Source organism: Neovison vison, chromosome X (assembly GCF_020171115.1).
Source record: "Neovison vison isolate M4711 chromosome X, ASM_NN_V1, whole genome shotgun sequence".
In the NCBI taxonomy this organism is placed as follows: Eukaryota; Metazoa; Chordata; class Mammalia; order Carnivora; family Mustelidae; genus Neogale; species Neogale vison.
The window spans coordinates 100,168,842-100,191,316 of NC_058105.1; the positions used below are offsets into that span (position 1 = coordinate 100,168,842).

Sequence of the window (22,475 nt, forward strand, 5' to 3'; positions counted from 1 at the left end):
ATTCCTAGAGACTGCAAATAGTGGTCAGCAGTATTTGAATGGGACACAGGGCCTGACTACCAATGGGAATGGGCTTTCCCTCACAGGCAATGAAAATAAATGTTTTTAAAACTAGGCTGTGGTGACGGTTGCCCAACTGTGACTACCCTAAAAACTAGTACCCTGTACACTTAAAAAAAAATGTATGTAATGATCTGTGAATCAGATTTCAATAAAGTTGTGATTAAAAAGACACTTTCAACAATAATCACTTCTGAGTGTGAATTTTTTCTTTATAGTATCTCATCTAAAATATAAGAATTTAGGGCAAAATAGAAGGCATCTTCTTCTTCCTCTTCCAGTAGTATCCCCATCTTAATGAACAATAAAAACAACTGAGAAAACGAGAAAATAGATGCATACTTGATTGGAAAGAACTACTAAGGCAAAGTTATGAGGGCTGTATTCAGTGCCATATGAGCCAGGAAAAGTAAAAATTATCTGCACTAGAAGAAAATAAATGAGGGTGACCAAAACATCAAGGAGATGCTACCCTGGTCCCAACTCAGAAAACCCCTATAACTCAACTCCAACTCCCCGAAGACTCCTTTCTCCATTCAGCTGTTTGGTTCTGAAGAACCTAGCACTGCCATCCAATCTGTCGGCTTTGATCTGCGAGTCTTGCCTTGCGTCCTGTTACCTCAATGCCTTAGAGATGGAGAAGACTCCAGCCCACTGATGAAGCAGTGGGAGGAATGGAATGATACAGGTAGTGTATAAACACTAACTAGTGTGTAAACACAAACCAGAAATAAAATTCCAAAGTATTTCAACAATTTCCTGAGTAAGAAATAAACCCATACTATAATTTCGTCGGTGGGCAAGTTCACGGATATTGTTCCATCATAGAACTGATGGGAAAATATGTATCCAAAGAGGCATTGCTTTCAAATGTTTCAAGATAACATAGAGAAGAGAAATAAGATGTATGGTAAATAAAACAAAAATTAGATCCAGACATAAAAGTTATGAAAAATAATAAAAATACAAAGGAAATGTAAAATTAAACTGCCTAAAAATGAATATGTAACACAAAATACGAATAAATTAAATCCCCCTCCTAAGAATCACATTTCAGTCTTGCTCAGAAAGAAAGACAATGTCCTTTACTTTCTTTTTTTTTGTAATATAATTTTTTATTTTTTATATAACATATATGTCATATGTCTTTTGCTTTCTAATACTGGTCTTAAATTTAAAAGACACAGACTGAAAATAAAATGAAGTATCAACCAAAGGCTGACAAAAGAAAGACAAAGTGACAATGTGTCACATAAACAGCATTCAAGCAAATAGCATTTTTAGAAAAAAGAACATTATTTTAAATGTATATACTTATTTATAAAAGATATATAAGACATAAACTTTTTATAACATTTAGATACACAAAGCAAAACCTATTGGAATGGAAAAAGTTTTAACAAACTGTCATTGTAGTAACAGGTTCAGATAGATTACAATAAACAACTGTAATGCAACTGTAATATAAATGTACTATAACAACAATATATTAACAGATTCAGAAGGAGAATAAGGCAGAGGAAGAGATATTGTCAATAGAGAAACAAACTCATTAGTTACTATGATTTTAGATTTTAAAACTATTTACTTAGAAAACAAAGAGAATAATCTTTGAAAAACTTCCAGATTTAACCACAGAAGTTCAGTATAGGAGCCAAGAGCCAGATAAACTACAAATACATTCTTTTATATAGATAGATAGATAGATAGATAGCTAATTAAAAAGAGTAACTTAAAAATATCATTCAAATAATAATGCATATAAAATAAAATTTCATCACTAGAAAAACATGGTATTCATTGAAGGGAAAAACTCAATTGTATGCCTTTTTCTAGAAACAGGAAAAAAAATAATGTATAGTTCATTTAGAAAAGTAAACGTGCAAGAATGGCCAAGAATTTTTGTAACAGATTTGTAATGACAGAAAATTTGTCACACCAATGACAAAAAGGTACAATGAAGTTGTTTAATTAAAAAAAACCAGTAAAGAAGTGGACATATAGATAAATAGACATGCTGACCAGATTCCCCCACAGCAAGTAATCCAAGAGTACAAGCTAGATGTGGCAATGCCTTTTCTTACCTACACTGCAAGTCACAAACCACCACATCTGGAATATCCCAAGGGTAATATATCAGTCTTATGTGACGTGGGAGGGGACTCTATAAGGGCGTGAATACCAAGAGGTGAGGATCACTGGGAGTAATTTTGGGGGATGGTGACCACAAAATTCTAGTACAAAACTTCTTAGAACTGTTTTAAGAACACATAATAAAAAAAACCTAAACTTTTGTGTACATGGTAAAGTTAAATAATATGTGAGAGACAAATTGAAATATCTATAACAAATGCAGGAAAAAAGTACTTACTTGGACAGAAACTTACGGAAATATTACATTCTTCATGTGGGTGCAGAATCCCACTCAGCACACTAATCTTGAATATGCCATCTTTGAAAAGTTTCCCAGTGCCACTAATATCCAAAGTCCATTCCACATCTTGTTTTGAAGTATTATGTAAGACAAGATCCTGTTTACAAACAAAATAACTAATTAAATAAGACATTTATAAAAATTATAATATGCAATATAAAATTTAGCTTCTTTTACCATGCCAACTTGAAGAACCTATGTACAAAATCAAATGATTAAAAGTGGAATTCATGGAGAGATCGTTTTAAAAGTGATGTTGGGCAAAAAAGTGGTATGCAAGTGTGTTCATTGCCTATTAACAACTATGAAAAATACACAAAGGACAGTGGGGTAAAATAAAAGCATCAACATAGCTATGCTAGCTAGCAAGGATGGAGAGAAGCTGCAATCCTCATTCATGGTTGTGAGACTGTAAAATGGTATAGTCACTTTGGAAGACAGTTCAGTAGTTTCTTATAATGTTAAACATATGACTACCATATGACACAGTATTACCACTCCTAAGTATTTACTTAAGTGAAGTGAAAACCGATGTTCACATAAAAATTCTGTATGTTAGTGTTTATAATAGCTTTGTTCATTGCAAAACAATGGAGGAAGAAACCCCAAGATTTCCTTTAAATAATGAATGGATAAACATTCCATACAATGGGCTAAAATTCAGTGATGAAGTAAGTGAAGTATTAATTCAACAAAAATATAAATGAATATTAAATACATCTTGCGAAGTGAAAGATGCCAGACCCAAATGGCTAAATTTTGTATAATTAAATTACCTGTCAATCTGGAAATGCAAAATTGCATGGATGGAAAAAAACGAATCAGTGGTTGCCAAGTATTGGTGGAAGGAGTAATAGCTTACTACAAAGGGGTTACACTGAGAATTTGCAGTGTCATGAAACTGTTCTGTAATGTATTGAAGTGGTAGACAAAATTATTCTATGTATTTTTCAAAACCCATAGAACTGTATACTACTAAGAATGGATTTGAATGTATGTAAATTAAAAACAATCAAACAACATTTTGAGAATTCCAGGATGGATTGTAGAATTCAACACACTATATTACAGACGTATGAAATAGTACCACCAAAGTTAGTGGGGGTGAGGAGGAATGGCTTAAGTAACAGAAAACCTATGTTTTGAATGGAAGCTATAAAGTTAAAGACAAAAAAATACTCTTTATAAACACTGTTGGTAAATATGTTGGTAAATATGTTAGCAATTCTAGCTACAGGTTAAAAATTCTGAAACCTCCTTACTAGTACACTGCAGTTAAAAAGTAAGCAAATACATTATGAATAAGAGAGCCACATTTCTTATTGTCAGAGAAAGTAGTTAAAAATGAGGAAGGAAGAAAGACTGGAATAAACTTTGTGTTAGATTAGATTAGATTCAGAAATACCAGTTTGAATTCACCTTTAGCTAGTTAGCTAAATAGATGGATGATAACAATAGAATGATCGATAAATTATAGATATATTTATATTTACAAGTTAGTATACAAATATTTCCTGATTCTATTTGCAAAAAGGACTTAGAATATGTGACATCCCAGTAGCAGTTAGCACACCTAGTGTACAGATCTTGGTTACTAAATGCCATTCTTCCATAAATGGCAGTGGGGTTTCTTGGAGAAAATATTGATTCTAGAGCTAGAAAAAAATAAAATAAAAGATAAACATGGACCATTTTTTAGCACCAGAAAGTATGAGAATGCTCAAAAAATCATAATGATGGGAGAATGCCTGGGTGGCTCAGTCTGTTAAACGTCTGCCTTCAGCTCAGGGCATGATTCCAGGGGCCTGAGATCTAGTCCCATATCCAGCTCCTTGCTGAGCTGGGAGACTGCTTCTCCCTCTGCCTGCTGCTCCCCTTGCTTGTGTGCGTGCTCTCTCTCTCGACAAATAAAGAAAATATCTTTTAAAAAAATCATAATGATGGAAGCATGTCAAAAGACCAATCTAAATGAATTCCAAATGGCCAGAGCTGGAACAAATTTAATAACAAAATAAATAATGTAATATTGATTATAACTGAATGTATAAATATTTGTGAGGTGACACTGGCATATTAAGTAATAAAATAACTAATAAAATAAATTTTCCTTGCAGACAAATTCCAAATAATATATATAAATCCCCCCCTCCAGAAGGTACAGCTTGACCCCCAACACCTTGAGTGTGGGTTGAAATTGACAACTCACTTCTAAAATGCAGTGTGTGGGGGGCACCTGAGTGACTCAGTGGGTTAAGCCTCTGCCTTTGGCTCAGGTCATGATCTCAGGGTCCTAGGATTGAGCCCTGTATCGGGCTTTCTGCTCAGAGAGAAGCCTGCTCCCCGCCCTCTCTCTGCCTGCCTCTCTGCCTACCTGTGATCTCTCTCTGTGTTAAATAAATAAATAAAATATTTTATAAATAAATTAATTAAATTAAATGCAGAGTGTGAAAAAACAGAAGCAGTTTATCCAACTTTTTTTCTGTTCTCCTGACATATATCACCAGTGATAAGTTATGCTGATATCACGTACTCCCTTCACATGATGTGACAAAAAAGACAATTCACGTCTGTTACATTCTGCCCCAAAACCCATGAAAAATAAGAATGAAGCTGAATCAGGTGGAAAAAATCAGAACAGTGAAAATTAAAGAACATTCTGAAACAGTACCAAAACAGTACTCTTAAAATATAACAAAGTCATTAAAAAATGAGCAAGACTGAGAGCCGGTCATATATCAGAGGAAACTAAATGAAACATGATACCCTTAATTGAACCCTAAACAATAAAAGAACATTACTGAAAAACAGGTGAAAAACAAATACAATCTAGGGTCTAACTAATAATTTTGTTCTAATGTTAATTTCTTAAGTCTGAAAAATATTTTATGCTGTATAGGTGTTAATAATAAGGAAAGTCATGTAAAGAATATACATAAACTCTTTGCACTATGTTTGTAATGTTCTGGTAAATCTGGGAGCTATATGCAGGACTTGTGTGCAGACTTGTCTCTCCAGTACAACATACTATTAAAATAAAACCCTCGGGACGCCTGGGTGGCTCAGTTGGTTGGACGACTGCCTTCGGCTCAGGTCATGATCCCGGAGTCCCGGGATCGAGTCCCGCATCAGGCTCCCAGCTCCATGGGGAGTCTGCTTCGCTCTCTGACCTTCTCCTCGCTCATGCTCTCTCTCACTGTCTCTCTCTCTCTCAAATAAATAAATAAAATCTTTAAAAAAACAAAAAACAAAAAACAAAAAACCCTCAACTAGGTATTGTTTTAACTTTACCCTTCAAATTTGAAAAGTATAGAATTATCCATACAACTGGCAACACAACAAAATAGTGTACTTCATCTCTTTCTAAAGTATGATTGATTTAAAATATTCAGGATTTTAAAATGAGTCAACTTTATCCCAAAGTCTCTCAGTACATAAACATCTATTTAAGTCTAATATTTGCATCTTATAAAGAAAAAAAAACACCCTTTAAAACAGAAGATGGAGATGTACTAGTCATCTGAATGCGTCATTTTACTCATTCTGAAATGAGGAAATGTTAGATCTCTAAAAATACTATCCACTTTCCAATCCTATCCCAAGAACAAAACTGATACAGTCATCTATAAGGAAACATTGTTTAGTACGTATAGTATTGTTAGTTTTTAAATACCTTCATCAAAATGATACATGTACACACCTTACACAAATAATTCCAAAATGCTTGTTTAAAAAAAGAGAACAGTTGTCCCAAAAAGACAAGCAAACAAAAAACAGATGACCCACTCAACTCCTCATCAAGAAATCTGCTTCCCTGAAGCAACTAATTTTAGCTAAATGTTGGATTTTCTCTAGTTATACCCTGATTCTAAATACAATGTTGATATGGTCTACTTTAGTTTTTTTTTTTTTATTGCTGCCTTAAATTACCACAAACTTAATAGTTTAAATGAACACAAATTTATAAAATTACAGTCTTGTAGGTTATAAGTTCAAAAGGCACATCACTGGACTAGGATCAAAGTGTTAGAAGGAACTATGATAGTTTCTGGAGGGCTCCAGAAAAGACTATTTCCTTGCTATTCCCAGTTTCTAGAAGGCAAACACATTCATTGGCTGATGGATTCCTTCCACTATCTTCAAATACAACAACATCATATCTCTCTACCCTTCTTCTGTCATCACATTTCCTTCTGAGCACAGGAAAGTTTCTCTGGTTTTAACCACTCGTGTAATTCAACTGGGACCACCTAGATAATCTAGCATCATTTCTCTTAATCAGGGTCCATCATCTCCATCACATGACACATCAGAAAAATATATTCTATAATACAAGAATTCATGCTATTCACTATTCACGCTAGTTCTTCTGTCAACTTTAGATAATCTCCTTTAATTACCCACTAGGTAAAATGAATTTTACTTCACTTTCTTCTACCATTCCCAACCCTTCTGTCAACTTAATCTTCACATACACATTGTACTTATCACACATAATATATATGATCAAATTTTTTTGCCCCATAAAATATTAAGACTTCTCTGTATTATATATTTTATTATGACTATATAAATATCCATGGCAAATTCAAGTAGTGCATCATAGACACATTTCTTTCTCTGCGGGGCCAATGTGACTCTTTTGCCACTCAAGAGAGAAGGCTCTTGTCTAGATTGTCTTTTATTATGCCAAATGAATAAAATTTCAATGATATAAAATACTCTCATATTTATAAAGGGACTGCTTTTCCTTTGGATTCAATCCAGTTCAGCTCACTAAAGCTTCCTTTCTAGCCCCACATACAAAGTCTTCTGCATCCTTGAAGTTATGTTAGAGTCAGAAGTTTTACTGATATTTTATACTTGAAACAGTCACATGTTAATTTCAGAAGAGATCCTATATTCTTCTCTAACTATAATTTCATATAGGACTCTGCTATTATTTGACACATGCAATGTTAAATATTTTTGTCATGCAATTTTTCTTCAAAGCTACAGAGGTTCAGAATTAATTGTAGGAAAGGCAATATATAACATAATAAAGAGTTACTATAAATACAAATTTCTAATATATATGCATGAGCTTCCTTTATGCATTTTTTTTTCTTCTAGGTAGATTCATAATTAGGAGAGACAGAGATATCTAGTAAGAAAAAAGACTAGATTTTTATAGAAGTCACCTTATTATATACCTGGATCTTTCCAATTTTTATTATTACCTTTCACCACATTTTCTTACCTGAATGGAATATACGCCACATTAATTAATCATAGCTTCTATTTATATAAGAAGATACTAGTAACTTAATTCTATTTAAAATATTTTGAATAATCCTATTAAATATATGTATATATTAAAAATGTATATATAAAAATGAGTATTTGTATACTTTGATAATTACTTCTGAGAAATATTATATGTATAAGTTCTCTAAAACAAAGTATTCCTACAATATGTGCTTCAGAATAACCAACTCAGTAAACTAAAAACCATAATAAAAAAAAAAGGTTGTAAACTGCATCAATTCTTTATACATACCTGAGTTTTTGTGACCTTGTTATTAGAATCCAAAATATGCAATGGCATTTCAAATATAAAATCAGTGTTGGATAATCTCAATGGTGCTTGCAATACTACGAGAGGAAAGTAAATATACTGATAAAATAGTAAGAGATATTAGCTTATAATTATTACTATACTTTTCAATACAAAATAAGAAATAATAAAATTACATTTTATTTTTATGTAACCAGACAGAAAACTAAGACATACTTTAAAACTTTTATAAAATATCATGGCTTATCACATCTATAAAATTCCAGTTTTGTATTTCAATGGTAACTAATTACAAGTACAATAAAAAAATTACTCTTGAGATATTAAGAGCATAAAATACATTAAATATTGAGCTCAGAATAAAGTAAACATAGTTAAAAAGATCTTTATAATAGAGCTGACAAATGCAGAAGCACAGAAATGAAAAGAAACTGCCTTTTGCAAATATTTTCTCCCAGTAAGGGGTCTGCCTTTTTGGTCTTTTGACAGTGTCTTTTGGAGAGCAGAAATTTTTAATTTTAATGAACTGCAGTTTCTCAGTCCTTCTTTCGCAGATCTTGCCTCTGTTATTATATCTAAAATGTCATTACCAAACTCAAGTCCTGTAGATTTTACCTTCTGTTATCTCCCAAAAGTTTTGTTAATTTTGCATTTTACATTTAGTTCTGTGAGCCATTTTAAGTTAATTTTTGTGAGGAGTGTAAAGTCTGTATCTAGATTCATATCATTGCTTGTCATATCCAGTTGTTCAACAGTATTTTTTGGAAAAAAACTACCTTTTCTGAGCATTACTGCCTCTAATCTCATGGCAAAGATCAGTTGACTACATTTATGTTTGCCTATTTCTGGGCTCTCTTTTCTATTCCACTTACCTATTTGTCTATATTTCTGCCAATACCAAAGTCTCATGATTATTGCACTTTTGTAGAAAGTCTTGAAGTTGGACAGTGTCAGTCCTCCAATTTTGTTGTTCTCCTTCGGTAGTGTGCTGGCTATTGTGAGTCTTTTCCCTTTCCATATAAACTTTTAATCAATTTTGCAACACCTATAAAATAATATTCTGGGATTCTGACTGAGATTGCACTGAATCTCTAGATCAAGTTGGGAAGAAGTGCCATCTTAACAATATTGAGACTTCCTATGCATGAACATCGAATACCACTCCCTTTAATTCTTCTTTGATATCTTTCACCAGATAAATTTCATCATTTGATATCCTTCCTTAAATAGATCTTTTTATCTATATTCTTTTTAATTAATTTTATTTTTTCAGTGTTCCAAAACTCATTGTTTATGCACCACACCCAGTGCTCTATAGTGCTCTATGTAATATGTGCCCCCCTTAATACCCACCACCAAGCTCACCAACCCCCCATCCCCTTCCCTCCAAAACCCTCAGTTTGTTTCTCAGAGTCCACAGTCTCTCATTGTTCACCTTCCCCTCTGATTTCCCCCAATTCACTTTTCCTTTCCTCCTCCTAACGTCCTCCATGTTATTCCTTATGCTCCACAAGTAAGTGAAACCATGTGGTAATTAATTTTCTCTGCTTGACATACTTCTACTCAGCATACTCTCCTCCAGACCCATCCATGTCGATATAAAAGTTGGGTATTCATCCTTTCTGATGGAGGCATAATACTCCATTGCATATATGGATCATATCTTCTTCATCCATCGGTGTATTGAAGGGCATCTTGGTTCTTTCCACAGTTTGGCAATTGTGGCCATTGCTGCTATGAACACTGGGGTAGAGATGGCCCTTTTTTTTCACTATATCTGCATCTTTGGGGTACATACCCAGTAGTGCATTTGCAGGGTCATAGGGTAGCTCTGTTTTTAATTTCTTAAGGAATCTCCACATTATTTTCCAAAGTGGCTGCACCAACTTGCATTCCCACCAACAATATAAGAGGGTTCCCCTTTCTCCACATCCTCTCCAACACCAGTTTCCTGCCTGTTGATTCTGGCCATTCTAAATGGTATAAGGTGGTAGCTCAATGAGGTAGTGTCCTTCTGTATGTCTGACTACAGTCTTTAGCTTAAAATCTAATTTATCTGATATGAAAATCACTATCCCAGCTTTCTTTTGAGGCCCATTGGCATGAAAGATGTTTCTCCATCCCTTTACTTTCAGTCTGCATGTATTTTTAGGTTCCAAATGTTTCTTTTGTAGACAGCATATGGACAGGTCCCGTCGTTTTATCCAGTCTGCAATCCTGTGCCATTTTATGGGAGCATTTAAGCTATTCACACTAACAGTGATTATTGAAAAATACATTTTTTATTGACATGCTGTTGCCTGTGAAGTCCTTGTTTCTAGAAATTGTCTCTGTAAATTTCTGTTCTATGTCACTCTTTGGTTCTTTCTTCTTTTATAGAACCTCCCCCCACTTAATATTTCTTTTAGTACCGACTTGGTACTAAAACCTTGCCAGTCTTGGAAGCTCTTTATCTTTCCATCCATTCTGAGTGACAGCCTTGCTGGATAAATTATTCTTGGCTGCATGTTATTCTCATTTATTGCCCTGACTATGACTTGCCAGTCCTTTCTGCCTTGCAGGTTTCTGTGGACAGGTCTTAAGTTATTCTGATGGTCCTTCCTCTGTACGTAAAGGATCTCTTCCCCAAAGCTGTCCTTAAGACCACCTGTCTGAAATTCTGATTTGTGAATTTCATAATTAAGTGTCTGGAGGACTTTCTAGACTTGTTGATATTGGGGGGGTGTCCTTTCTGCCTCTAGGGCACAAACACTTGTTCCATTTTCCAGATTGGGGAAATTTTCATCTAGAACTTGTTCACCTGTATCTTTTAGTCTTCTCTCTTTCTCCACCCTCTCAGGGATCCCAGTAATTCTGACACTGGAACATTTCATGGCATCATTTATTTCCCTAATTCTGTTTTCATGGCTTCTAAGCTGTTTGTTCCAGGCCTCCTCCTGATCCTTCTTTTCTATCAGTTTGTCTTCTAGTTCACTAATTCGATCATCTGCCTCTGTTACCCGAGCTGTTAGAGTATTTAGATTAGATCGGATCTCATTGATAGCATTTTTTAGTACTGCCAGATCAGCCTCACTTCTGCCCTTAGAGATTCTATGTTGCCACTAAAGGTCTTCTCCAACCTGGCCATTGCCTGGATAATTGTTATTTTGAATTCTCTTTCCGAGATACCGTTTATGTCCATAACCAATACTTATGTGACAGAGGGCACAGTCTCTGAATTTTTCTTCTGTTGGGTGTTCCTCCTTCTGCTAGTCATTTTGGTGAGAGGTGGTTGAGGGGATATATAGCTGAATCAACCACAATCCAGACAAAATACATCTTGTTTTAGTTTCATCACCCAGCAGTGCTGGCAACAAGATGGCACAGAAGACACCACTGAGGTCTCAGGAAGGGCTCAGGGAGACAGGAGAAAGTCTGTCAGGCACCCTTTCATTTCACCACCTCCTCCAAATAGATCTTGTCAATACTTGTCAATATACTTAAGTATTCCGTTTTTGGTTGGGTGATAATATAAATGGTATTTTGTATTTAATTTCAAATTCCATTTATTCATTGCTTGTATATGTGAGAAAAACTGACTTTTGTACTCTAAGTTTGTATCCTGCAACCTTGCTATATTAGCTTATTATTTCCCTAAGTGTTTTTCTTAACTAAATCTTTCGGGTTTTCTACATAAATGATCATGTCATCAATGAATGCAGAGTTACTCATCTTTCCTAATCTGTGTATCTGTTGATTCCTCTTTGTGTCCTATTGCATTAGCTAGGGACATCCTAGCTTGGTTTCTGACTTTAATGAGAAAGCTATGAGTTTCTCATCATTAAGAATGATAATAGCTGTGGGGTATTTGTATACATTTTTTAAATCAAGTTGAGAAAGTTCTGCTCCAGTCCTCATTTACTAAGTTGTTTTCATGAATGGGTATTAGATTTTATAAAATGTTTTATCTCCCCTGAATCTACTGATATGGTCATGTGACTTTTTATTTTTCTCGGTCTTGTTCATATAATGGAATGCATTGATTTCTGAATGTAAACCAACCTTGCACACATGGGATAAATTTCACTTGGTCATGGTGCATAATTCTTTTTACACAATGTTGGATTTGATTTGCTAATATTTTGTTAAGGACTTCTGTATCTATGCTGAGAAGAGATATTGGTATGCCATTTTCTATTCTTGTATTGCCTTTGTCTGGTTTGGTATTAGAGTACTATTGCACTCAAAATGAATTGGGATGAGTTAGAACGTATTCTTTCTGTTTCTATCTTCTGAAAGAGATTGTAGAGAATTGATTATAGATAATTGGTATGACTTCCTCTCTAAATGTTTCTTTTTTAAGATTTTATTTATTTGACAGACAGAGATCATAAGGAGGCAGAGAGGCAGGTAGAGAGATAGAAAGAGAAGGAAGCAGGCTCCTTGCTGTGGAGCGAGCCCAATGCAGGGCTCGATCCCAGGACCTGGGATCATGACCCGAGCCGAAGGCAGAGATTTTAACCCACTGAGCCACCCAGGCGCCCCTTCTCTAAATGTTTGATAGAGCCCACCAATGAGCCCATCTGGGCCTGGTGCCTTCTGTTTTTGAAGGTTACCAATTATTGATTCAATTTCTTTAATATACTGAGGCTTATCCAGACTATTTCTTCTTGTGTAAGTTTTGGCAGATTTTGTCTTTTAAGGAATTGCTCCATTTCATCTGGTTATCAAATATGCATGCATATTGTTGTTGATACATTAACCTATTATCCTTTTAATTTGAAGAAATATTTTCCAAAAAAACTGAAATGCTCAAGATTAAAGTCTTACAGACTAACATTTTGACCTCCTTAAACATTCACTGGGATCCAGATTGTCAGGAAATGATATAATAGTTGGTAATGAAGCCAGCATTGTGAGATTCACTAATATCATGAGAGAACAGGCAAAAATCGACAAACATTTAAGGAACTCATCAACATGAAGGAGAAATAATTCAGCAAAAAATGAGACAATGTAGCAACAGAAGAAAATGTCAAAGAAATCATCATAATACAAGTAGAGAGAAAAATTGTTGTTTTTATCTTTCAGAAGTCTATAAGTAATGAAACAATCAAAAAAAGTTAACTCCCATTAGTTTAAAACTGCCAAAATAATTTCTCAAGACATAATCAAGTCAGAAAAATATTCTGAGATGTACAACAAAGAAATAAGGGAAAGGACAAGAGGAGAGAAAATATAAGATAATTAAAATATATAACATAATCCAAGATGTACAAAACACAACCAATAAAGCCTTAAAGAAAGAAATACAGAAAATGGTGGGAAGAACTTTTCAAGGAAATAGTTTATGAAAACTTTATAGAACCAGAGGACATGAATTTCTATTGAAAAGTTCCACAAGAACATACAACAAGAGAGTCACACTAAAATTATCAGTGTGAAACAACAGAATTTTATTCTAAACCAAATTATCCTTCAAGTGTGAAAGGAAAAACAATGATATTTTCAGACATGGAAATTCTCAAAAATTAGATCCCTTTTGCCCTTTCTTTAGAAGCCCCTGGAAGATACAATCTACCTAAACAATGCAGTAAACCAAGAAACAGGAAGGCAAGAGATTGAAAAAACAGGAGATTCAAAACAGAAAGAGTTTTTTAAAAAATATCCACAAGTATAGTGATAGGAAATCTTAGACAAAAGTTCTGCTGCAGGGAAAGTATCTAGTCCATGTTGAAGCAGGAGGTTGCTATGCTCCAGGAAGATTACTTCAAGAGAATAAGTAGATACGACATTATTATGTGACAGACTAGACTATGTGGAACATTGTCCAGACAAGCATAATATAAAGAAGAGCTTTGTGGCATGGGAGGATTTAGTCAAATATCTAAGGACAATTGAGTAATTAATAATTCCAGTAATAAAAAAAAAAGTTGAAGGAAAATAAATAAAGTAACTACGCAGTTACACTACTTGGCTTAATAATGAACAATATATTGTTATAACAAATCTCTGATAAAAATTTTAATTGAAATTTAAACTATAATTACATTATAAAATGGATAACAGGAGTTAATGTTTTCAAGTGAGTGAAGATGCTTGTCATTAAGTAACTGTTTTCATTAGATAATTAATGAAAAAAGTTACTGCCTCTGGGATGCAGAATAAGCCCTGAGAAGGAGATAATAGATTCTAATTCTGCATTAACACTATTTTAATTTTAAAATATATACATGTAATTTGGGAGAAGAGAGATAACAGAAAGCTTGTGATCCTCCTACTATCATCCTTCTATTGAGGGGGTAGGTCAGGGAATAACAAACTTGACCAAGCGTCCTTGCAAACATAAAAGTGGAATTCACCAGTGGACTATTCAAAACAAAACAATACAAAACAAACCCTGACATACATTACCTGTCCAAATGGCCATTCAAAAGTATCTAGAATTTATGAGGCACTGCTGGTAGGAGAATGAAAATTCCTCACGTAGAGGCTTCCTACTTACGTAACTTATTGAAAGTGCAAAAATGCAAAGCTCCAAACAAAAACAGCTTCCTTTGGGAACAAGTTTATAAATGACATCCAAAAGTTACATGTTAATTCAAAAGCAAAAGGAACCTTAAGGAGGGAGAAAAGGACAATTTGGAAGCTGTGTCTGATAGATGCCAACTTCTATATGAAGAAATGTTACATGCCTGCCTGATTATACCCATATCATTTGAATCATTAGTAAACTTTGGGGTCAACAAATTATATAATAAAGTGAAGTTTGCTTTGACATTCCAATACTTTCTGGAAATACAGCAATATTGTTTTATTATAAATTCACTAAGTATAGAAAATGTTGAATGAATTTTAAACCATTAAAAATAGAAAAAAGGGGGCACCTGGGTAGCTCAGTCATTAAACACCTGCCTTGGGCTCAGGGTCCTGGGATTGAGCCCCACATTGGGCTCCCTGCTCAGTGGGAAGCCTGCTTCTCCCTCTCCCACTCTGCCTATTTGTGTGCTCACTCTCACTATGTCTCTCTCTGTCAAATAAATAAATAAAATCTTTAAAAAGATAATAAAATAAAATAAAATGAAGTTCTTAAAAATTTAGGAAGAAGAACAGAATTACATATATACCAAATCCTAACATGGGGAAGATGGTCTAATCTTTAAAACAATGTTAGAAATTATAGAGGAAATGTTAGCTAAATTTCACTATAAAGTGTTTACTGTATAACAAATAAAACTAATGCCAAGCAATGAATCTTAAAAAAATTCACAGTAAAGATGAAAAAATTTAATATAAATAAATAAGGAAATCATTGACTTCAGACAAATATACCACAATGATAAAGATAAAATTCATGAGCAGATAATTTACATATGAAATATATTATTACTAGCAAAGATAGAAAAATTTTAATCCTCATAAGTAATCAAAGAAATTGAAATGATGTACTTTCAATCACATAGAAAAATATCCAATTTCTTTAATTCAATGCTGGTTAGAGTTTATTCTGAAGGAGAGGTAAAACAGCATAACTCTTTACAAAAGCTCTTTTGCAAAATGTATCAAGAGCTTTAATATGTATATACATTTTTTTTTTGAAAGAGAGAGAGAGAAAGCCCGAGTGTGTGCTCACTGGAGAAGGGGGAAGGAGGCAAAGGGATGGAGGGAGGGAGGGAGAGAGAGAAGAAAATCTTAAGCAGGATCCACGCCCAGCACAGAGCCCAACCTCACCACCCTGAGATCCTAACCTGAACGAATGTCAAGAGTCAGATGCTTAATGGCTAAACCACCCAGGCATCCCTAACATGTATATACTTCAGAAGGAATGCAGCCAATTCAGGGAACCTCACTTTTAAGAAAATCTAAACAGGGAAAAATTATTATACACAAAAATGTTCAATACTACAATATTTATATGAGTAAGAAAATAAAAGAAAAAAACTAAATCCTTATGCTTAAATAATCTATAAAAGACACTTACTGAATAAAATAATCTATAATAGTTATCACTGTCAATTTACATAATTAAGAGTCTATGATATCCAAGTAAAAGTTTCTACTAAAAGTGAAGAGATTTCAACCGAACACAGGCAGTAAGATCACAACTATGTTAAAAAAAATAACTAATAAAGGCATAGAACAAAAGTATAAGATACGAAGATATCAATAATAGTATGCTCTACATATTTGCATTCCAGATGACATTTCTGTGTTTTTAACATCTTCTAATTTTCCATAATGATGATGCATTAATTTTTATTTGTCAAGTAAGTAAATTTTATTTTTCATGTAAGTAATTTAACTAACTCAGAAAACAAAATTAGACAATAATTTTTTCCTTAAAATTATTGTTTTAAAATAAGGGGGAAAACCATAGAGCCTCCCTACCAGCTGCAGAATTCTTAGTTCTGTATTTTAAACAGGAGAGAAATAAATTTCCATATTGTGTGCTACTTTAATGAGGCTTCTCTTACTAGGTGTCAAGGATAATTATCAATTAAGCACTATTTTATTATTAATAACTTAATGTCAGAATTATAAAAACAAAATATTGCATAATAAAGCATAAACTAGACTTAACTTTTTATGAAAAATACTTAAACATATATAATAAAATGCAAAACGAAAGCTTGTCAAAAGTAGGGTTTACAAAGTCAATTGGTTTTATATTTGAATCTTTGGAGAAAATGAGTAAATAATGCTTAAAAACTTAATATACTTACCCTTCTTTTGTTTATTTGTTTTTACTCATCCTTCTTTATATGAGCTTAGTCCTTTAATAACCCATTCCTTTTGGGGGTAAATTTTCTTAAATAAAATTTTCATCATTTCATTATAAATCAAACATCTTTTATTTTAATAATTTATATTTTGATTTAATCATTAAAACTACACATACAATAAATAACTATACTGACCTTTTGTTTTTAGTTATAACCAATTTTTTAAAACAAGTGTCACTGATCTGAGATTATGTCCACGCTGTTGTCACCAGCTAGACCCCAAAACCTGACCTTTACTACCCATCTGCTTGAACTCACTACCATGTGTCTTACATTTTTGCTTAAGCTCTTCTTCCCACCTTACCTCTTAACTCAGGCAAATGACACTGGAAACCACCCTATAGGTGCGGCAACTGCCCTGACAAGACCTCCCACCCACCCCAGACTACCCAGAACTTTTTTTTTTTTTAAGATTTTTTTATTTATTTGACAGAGAGAGATCACAAGTAGAGAGAGAGAGGAGGAAGGAGGCTCCCTGCCTAGTAGAGAGCCCGATGCAGGACTCGATCCCAGGACCCTGAGATCATGACCTGAGCCAAAGGCAGAGGCTTAACCCACTGAGCCACCCAGGCAACCCTACCCAGAGCTTTTGAGCTAAACTTCCAACTCATATGTGCACAGACGATGGAGTGAGCTGTGGAATAATCTATCATTACCTTTGCCTCATTATAATACTAAAATCTCTAGCCAAGGAGGGGCCCCAACCTCATTTACATAACATCAATGTAGAGACAACCCCGTTTTCTTAAGGGTCATGTGTGACATTACAGCCACCTCTACATAAGATAAGAAGGTTTCCCTAGCTAAATATTCATCCTAGGTCCAGTTGGGTGATTTAGTCAGTTAAGCAACTGACTCTTGATTTCGACTTGGGTCATGAACTCAGGGTAGTGAGATCCAGCCCTGCATGGGGCTCCATGCTGAGCTTGGAATCTGCTTTGTAGTCTCTCTTTGTCCCACCCCCACTGCTCACGTTCTTTCTCTCCAAAAAATTAATTAAAAGTTAAAAATAGAAATAAATAAATATTCATCTAACCCTAAACAAAAGGTAACCCTTCACCTGATGTCAGGGAGTCACAGCTTTAGAAGCCACTGCCCATGATCTCCTCAATAAAGTTGTCTTTGTGTGACAATGTCACCTGGTGCGGTTTCTGTAACTCAATAAGGAGTGAACTTCATGTTGGTTTGGTTACACTATTTCTCAAAATTCATTCTCACAGGCACAATTTAAGTCACACACACAGAAATCATACTATAGTTTACTTTCTAATATTTATATTTTTAAAAAGTAAATATCATATTCTGAATTTTTAAACTTTTAGCTGTTTTAGTGTAAATGTTTGATATGAACACACCAAGTGAATGTTTCACATTACATACCAGTGGCTTGAACATAACACGGTCGAATAAGTGGTGTTGTCTTTGGAATCATAGGAGAATTTGACAAACGATATTGAGTGTAAAGTTCTGAAGCCTTGAAGAAATTAATTTGAACTTGAATGCTGAAGTCATATGTTGCCACCTGACAGACAAAAAAATACATTACACTTGTGATTATTTTTGCTATAAGAATTTTTTTTTTTTTGACAGACTGAAATCACAAGTAGGCAGAGGCAGGCAGAGAGAGAGGAAGGGAAGCAGGCTCCCCGCGAGCAGAAAGCCCGACGTGGGGCTCGATCCCAAGACCCTGAGATCATGACCTGAGCTGAAATTAGAGGCTTTAACCCACTGAGCCACCCAGACGCCCCTGCTATAAGAAATTTGTGACACTATTTTAATTGTATGTAAAGTGTACAACTTGAAGATTTGATATACATATCATAATTAAGTAACACCACAATCAGGCTAATTAACATATCCATCCATTTCACATAGTTATCCTGTACCTTGTTGTGAGAACACATAGGATTCACCCTCTTAATAAATTTCAGGGATAAAGTACAGTATTGTTACCAGAACTACTAAATCACACAGCAATCTCACCTCTGACTATTTACCCAAAGGAAATGAAATAAGGATCTCAAAGACTTACCTACACTCCTATATTCACTGCAGCACTATTGCCACAGTCAAGACATGGAAATAACCAAGGGGTAAGTGGATAAAGAAAATGTGGTATATACATATATGGAATATTTTTCAGCTTTAAAAATAGAAGGAAATTCAGCCATTTGCAAAAATACAGATGAACCTGCAAGACATCATGCTTAGTGAAATAAACCAGACACATAAAGACAAATAATACATGATCTCACTTATATGTGGAACCTAAAATAGTCAAACTCATAGAAGCAGAAAACAGAAGGGTGGTTACTAGGGGCTAAGAGAGTGAGATATGGGGAGATGTTGTTCAAGGGGTACAAAGTTTCAGTTATTCAAGATGAATAAGTCCTGGAGATCTAATGAGATATTATGGATTTGGCAAAACAGCAGTTTTAAAAAAAAGACATTTTCAAAAAGAAAATTATCTTGTGATGTTGAAAGTTGTTTTTCCTTTTTTGAAATAAGACCTGGTTTATTTTTCATAAGTCTAAAAATAATTCTTAAAATAAAAATAAATTTTAAGAATAGTTCTTATTGGGGGTGCCTGGGTGGCTCAGTGGGTTAAAGCCTCTGCCTTCGCCTCAGGTCATGATTCCCAGGGTCCTGGGATCGAGGCCCGCATCAGGCTCTCTGCTCTGCGGGGAGCCTGCTTCCCCCTCTCTCTCTGCCTGCCTCTATGCCTACTTGTGATTTTTGTCTGTCAAATAAATAAATAAAATCTTAAAAAAAAAAAGAACAGTTCCTATTGATTCAAAATGGACCAAAGACCTAAATACAAAACCTAAAACTATAAACCATTCAGGAGAAAAATCATAATCGTTGGTGAGGCAAGATTTCTAAAATACAATACAAAATGAATCATCTACAAAATAAAAAGTGATTAAATTATACTTTATCAAAGTTAAAAACACAAAAGGAATATTCGTTGCAAAAACTTATTTGGAAAAGTCACTAAACAAATGGATGACTGCAGCCTTCAACAATCAAGAACAGATAAAATCTGATTTCCAGAGTTACCACATTATAATATTAAAATAACCACTTTTTAACAAAAAAAAAAACCCCACAATGTATACCAATAAATATGAAAGCATGACCCAGTCAAAGGAAAAACTAAATGACAGAAACGATCAAAGAGTAAGTCCAGGCATTGGACTTACTAGAGAAAGACTTTAAATCCACTGTCTTAAATCTGCTCACAGATGAGGGACCTGGGTGGCTAAGTCGGTTAAGCATCTGCCTTCAGATCAGGTCATGATCCTGGGGTCCTGGTACTAAGCTCAGCAGGGAGTATGTTTCTCCCTCTACCTCTGCCCCTCCCCTGACTCATGCTCATTTGTGCTCTCTCTGTCTCAAAAAAATAAACAAAATCTTTTTAAAAAGTTGTTCATACAGGGTCACCTGGGTGGCTCAGTGGGCCTAAGCCTCTGCCTTTGGCTCAGGGTCCTGAGATCAAGCCCCCACATTGGGCTTTCTGCTCAGCGAAGAGTCTACTTCCCCCTCTCTCTCTGTTTGCCTCTCTGCCTACTTATGATCTCTCTCTGTCAAAATAAATAAACAAAATCTTCAAAAAAAAAAGTTGTTCATAGAGCTAAACAATAGAAAAACAAGAAAATGATATGGGAAAAAAATGAGAATATCAACACAGAGATAGAAATAATAAAAATCAATAAAAGTAAAAGTTGGTTCTTTAAAGATTTTCTATACAAAGTATAAAACTGGGGCACCTGGGTGGCTCAGTGGGTTTAGCCTCTGCCTTCGGCTCAGGTTATGATCTCAAGGTCCTGGGATCAAGCCCCGCACTGGGCTCTCTGCTCAGTGGCAAGCCTGCTTCCTCCCACCCCTGCTGCCTGCCTCTCTGCCTACTTGTGATCTCTGACTGTCAAATAAATAAATAAAATCTTTTTAAAAAAGTATAAAACTTTAAGCCAGACAGTAAAGGAACAAAAATTGAGACATGAATAACTAAAATTAAAAAATGAATGTGGATATTACTATCAACCATACAAAAAGAAGAGAAGGATTCAAGAGAATTTTATCAAGAATTTGTATCAAAATTCAATAATCCAGATGAAATTGACAGTTATAGAAAAACATAAATTATCAAAATTGACCCAAGAAGAAATAGAAATGATGAACAGACCCATAGAAGTGGATAAGGAATCAATAAGACCCACCAAAAGAGAAATTTAGGACCAGATGGTGTCACTGGTGAATCCTACCATATATTTAAAGAATTAACACCAATACTTCTCAAATTCTTCCAAAAATAGAAAATAGGAGAAAACTTCCCCACTTATTCTATAAGGTCAACATTATTGTGATCAAAGACATGAAGACACTACAAGAAAAAAAAATTACAGGGACACCTGAGGGCTCAGTTGGTTAAGCTGCTGCCTTTGGCTCAGGTCATGATCTCAGGGTTCTGGGATCAAGTCTCACATTGGGCTCCTTGCTCAGCAGGGAGCCTGCTTCTCTCTCTGCCTCTACCTGCCACTCTATCTGCTTGTGCTCGCGCTCTCTCTCTCTCTCTCTCTCTCTGACAAATAAATAAATAAATAAAATCTTTTTAAAAAAGAATAAAATTACATATCAATATCCCTCATGAATGAGACAATCTAATCCTTAAGAAAATACTAGCAAACCAAATCTATCAGCATATTATAAGCATTATATACCATGACCAAGTGGGGTTTACCCCAAACTAGTTCAACATACAAAAATCAATCAATAAATGTACTTGCTTCAGCAGCACATACAATGGAGTTGGAATGGTTCAGAGAGGATTAGACTGGCCCCTGTGCAAGGATAACACAAAAATTTATGAAGTGTTCCATATTTAAAGCTGTATGTGTACGTGTGTGTGTGTGTGTGTGTATACATAAAATACTCCACATTAACTGAAGGAAGAAAAATGGTAATGCCAATCGATACAGAAAAAGATTCTGACAAAATAATACATCCTTTCATAATAAAAGCACTCAGAATACTAAGAACAGAAGAGAACTTCCTGAATACACTAAGGAACACTTTGAAAAACCCACAGTTAACACCCTGTTTTAGGGTAAAATACTGACAGCCTTCCTGAGATCAGGAACAATATAAGGATGTCCTCTTTTTGCCAGTGTCATTGAATAATGTACTAAAAGTTCTAGTCAGAGCAAACGGGCCAAAAAAAAGAGGGTGGGATACAAGGCATTCAGATTGGAAAGAAAGCAGTAAGACTTTATGTACTTACAGATGAAATGATCCTGTATAGAGAAAACCACAAAGAAAGTGCTAGACTTAATAAAATGAATTCAGGAAAATTGCAATGTACAAGGTTGACAAACAAAATCAAATGTTTCTACACATAGCAATGAAATCTGAAAAATAAAATAAGCAAACAGTTCCATTTAAAATAAGATTCAAGAGGTGCATGGGTGGCTCAGTGGGTTAAGCCTCTGCCTTCGGCTCAGGTCATGATCTCTGGGTCCTGGGATCAAGCCCCGCATCAGGCTCTCTGTTCAGCGGGAGCCTGCTTCCTCCTCTCTACCTGCCTCTCTGCCTACTTATGATCTTTCTGTCCAAAAAAATTAAATAAATAAATAAATATTCAAGGGGTGCCTGGGTGTCTCATTCA

At 34.6% G+C, this 22,475-nt stretch overlaps 1 protein-coding gene and 1 non-coding gene across 2 annotated transcripts in view; one reads left to right on the plus strand and one right to left on the minus strand.

Moving 5' to 3' along the window:
- CFAP47 (cilia and flagella associated protein 47) overlaps positions 1 to 22,475 on the minus strand; it is a 515,984-nt gene that overhangs the window by 385,560 nt on the left and 107,949 nt on the right. The window contains exons 23-25 of the mRNA XM_044235156.1: positions 18,191 to 18,332; positions 8,031 to 8,125; positions 2,432 to 2,591 (exon numbers count right to left, since the gene is read on the minus strand). Coding sequence (XP_044091091.1) covers positions 2,432 to 2,591; positions 8,031 to 8,125; positions 18,191 to 18,332 — 397 coding nt within the window. The remainder of the gene's footprint in view (positions 1 to 2,431; positions 2,592 to 8,030; positions 8,126 to 18,190; positions 18,333 to 22,475) is intronic.
- LOC122897820 lies at positions 21,590 to 21,696 on the plus strand. The gene has a single exon (XR_006382657.1). It is a non-coding gene; the product is annotated as a U6 spliceosomal RNA (small nuclear RNA).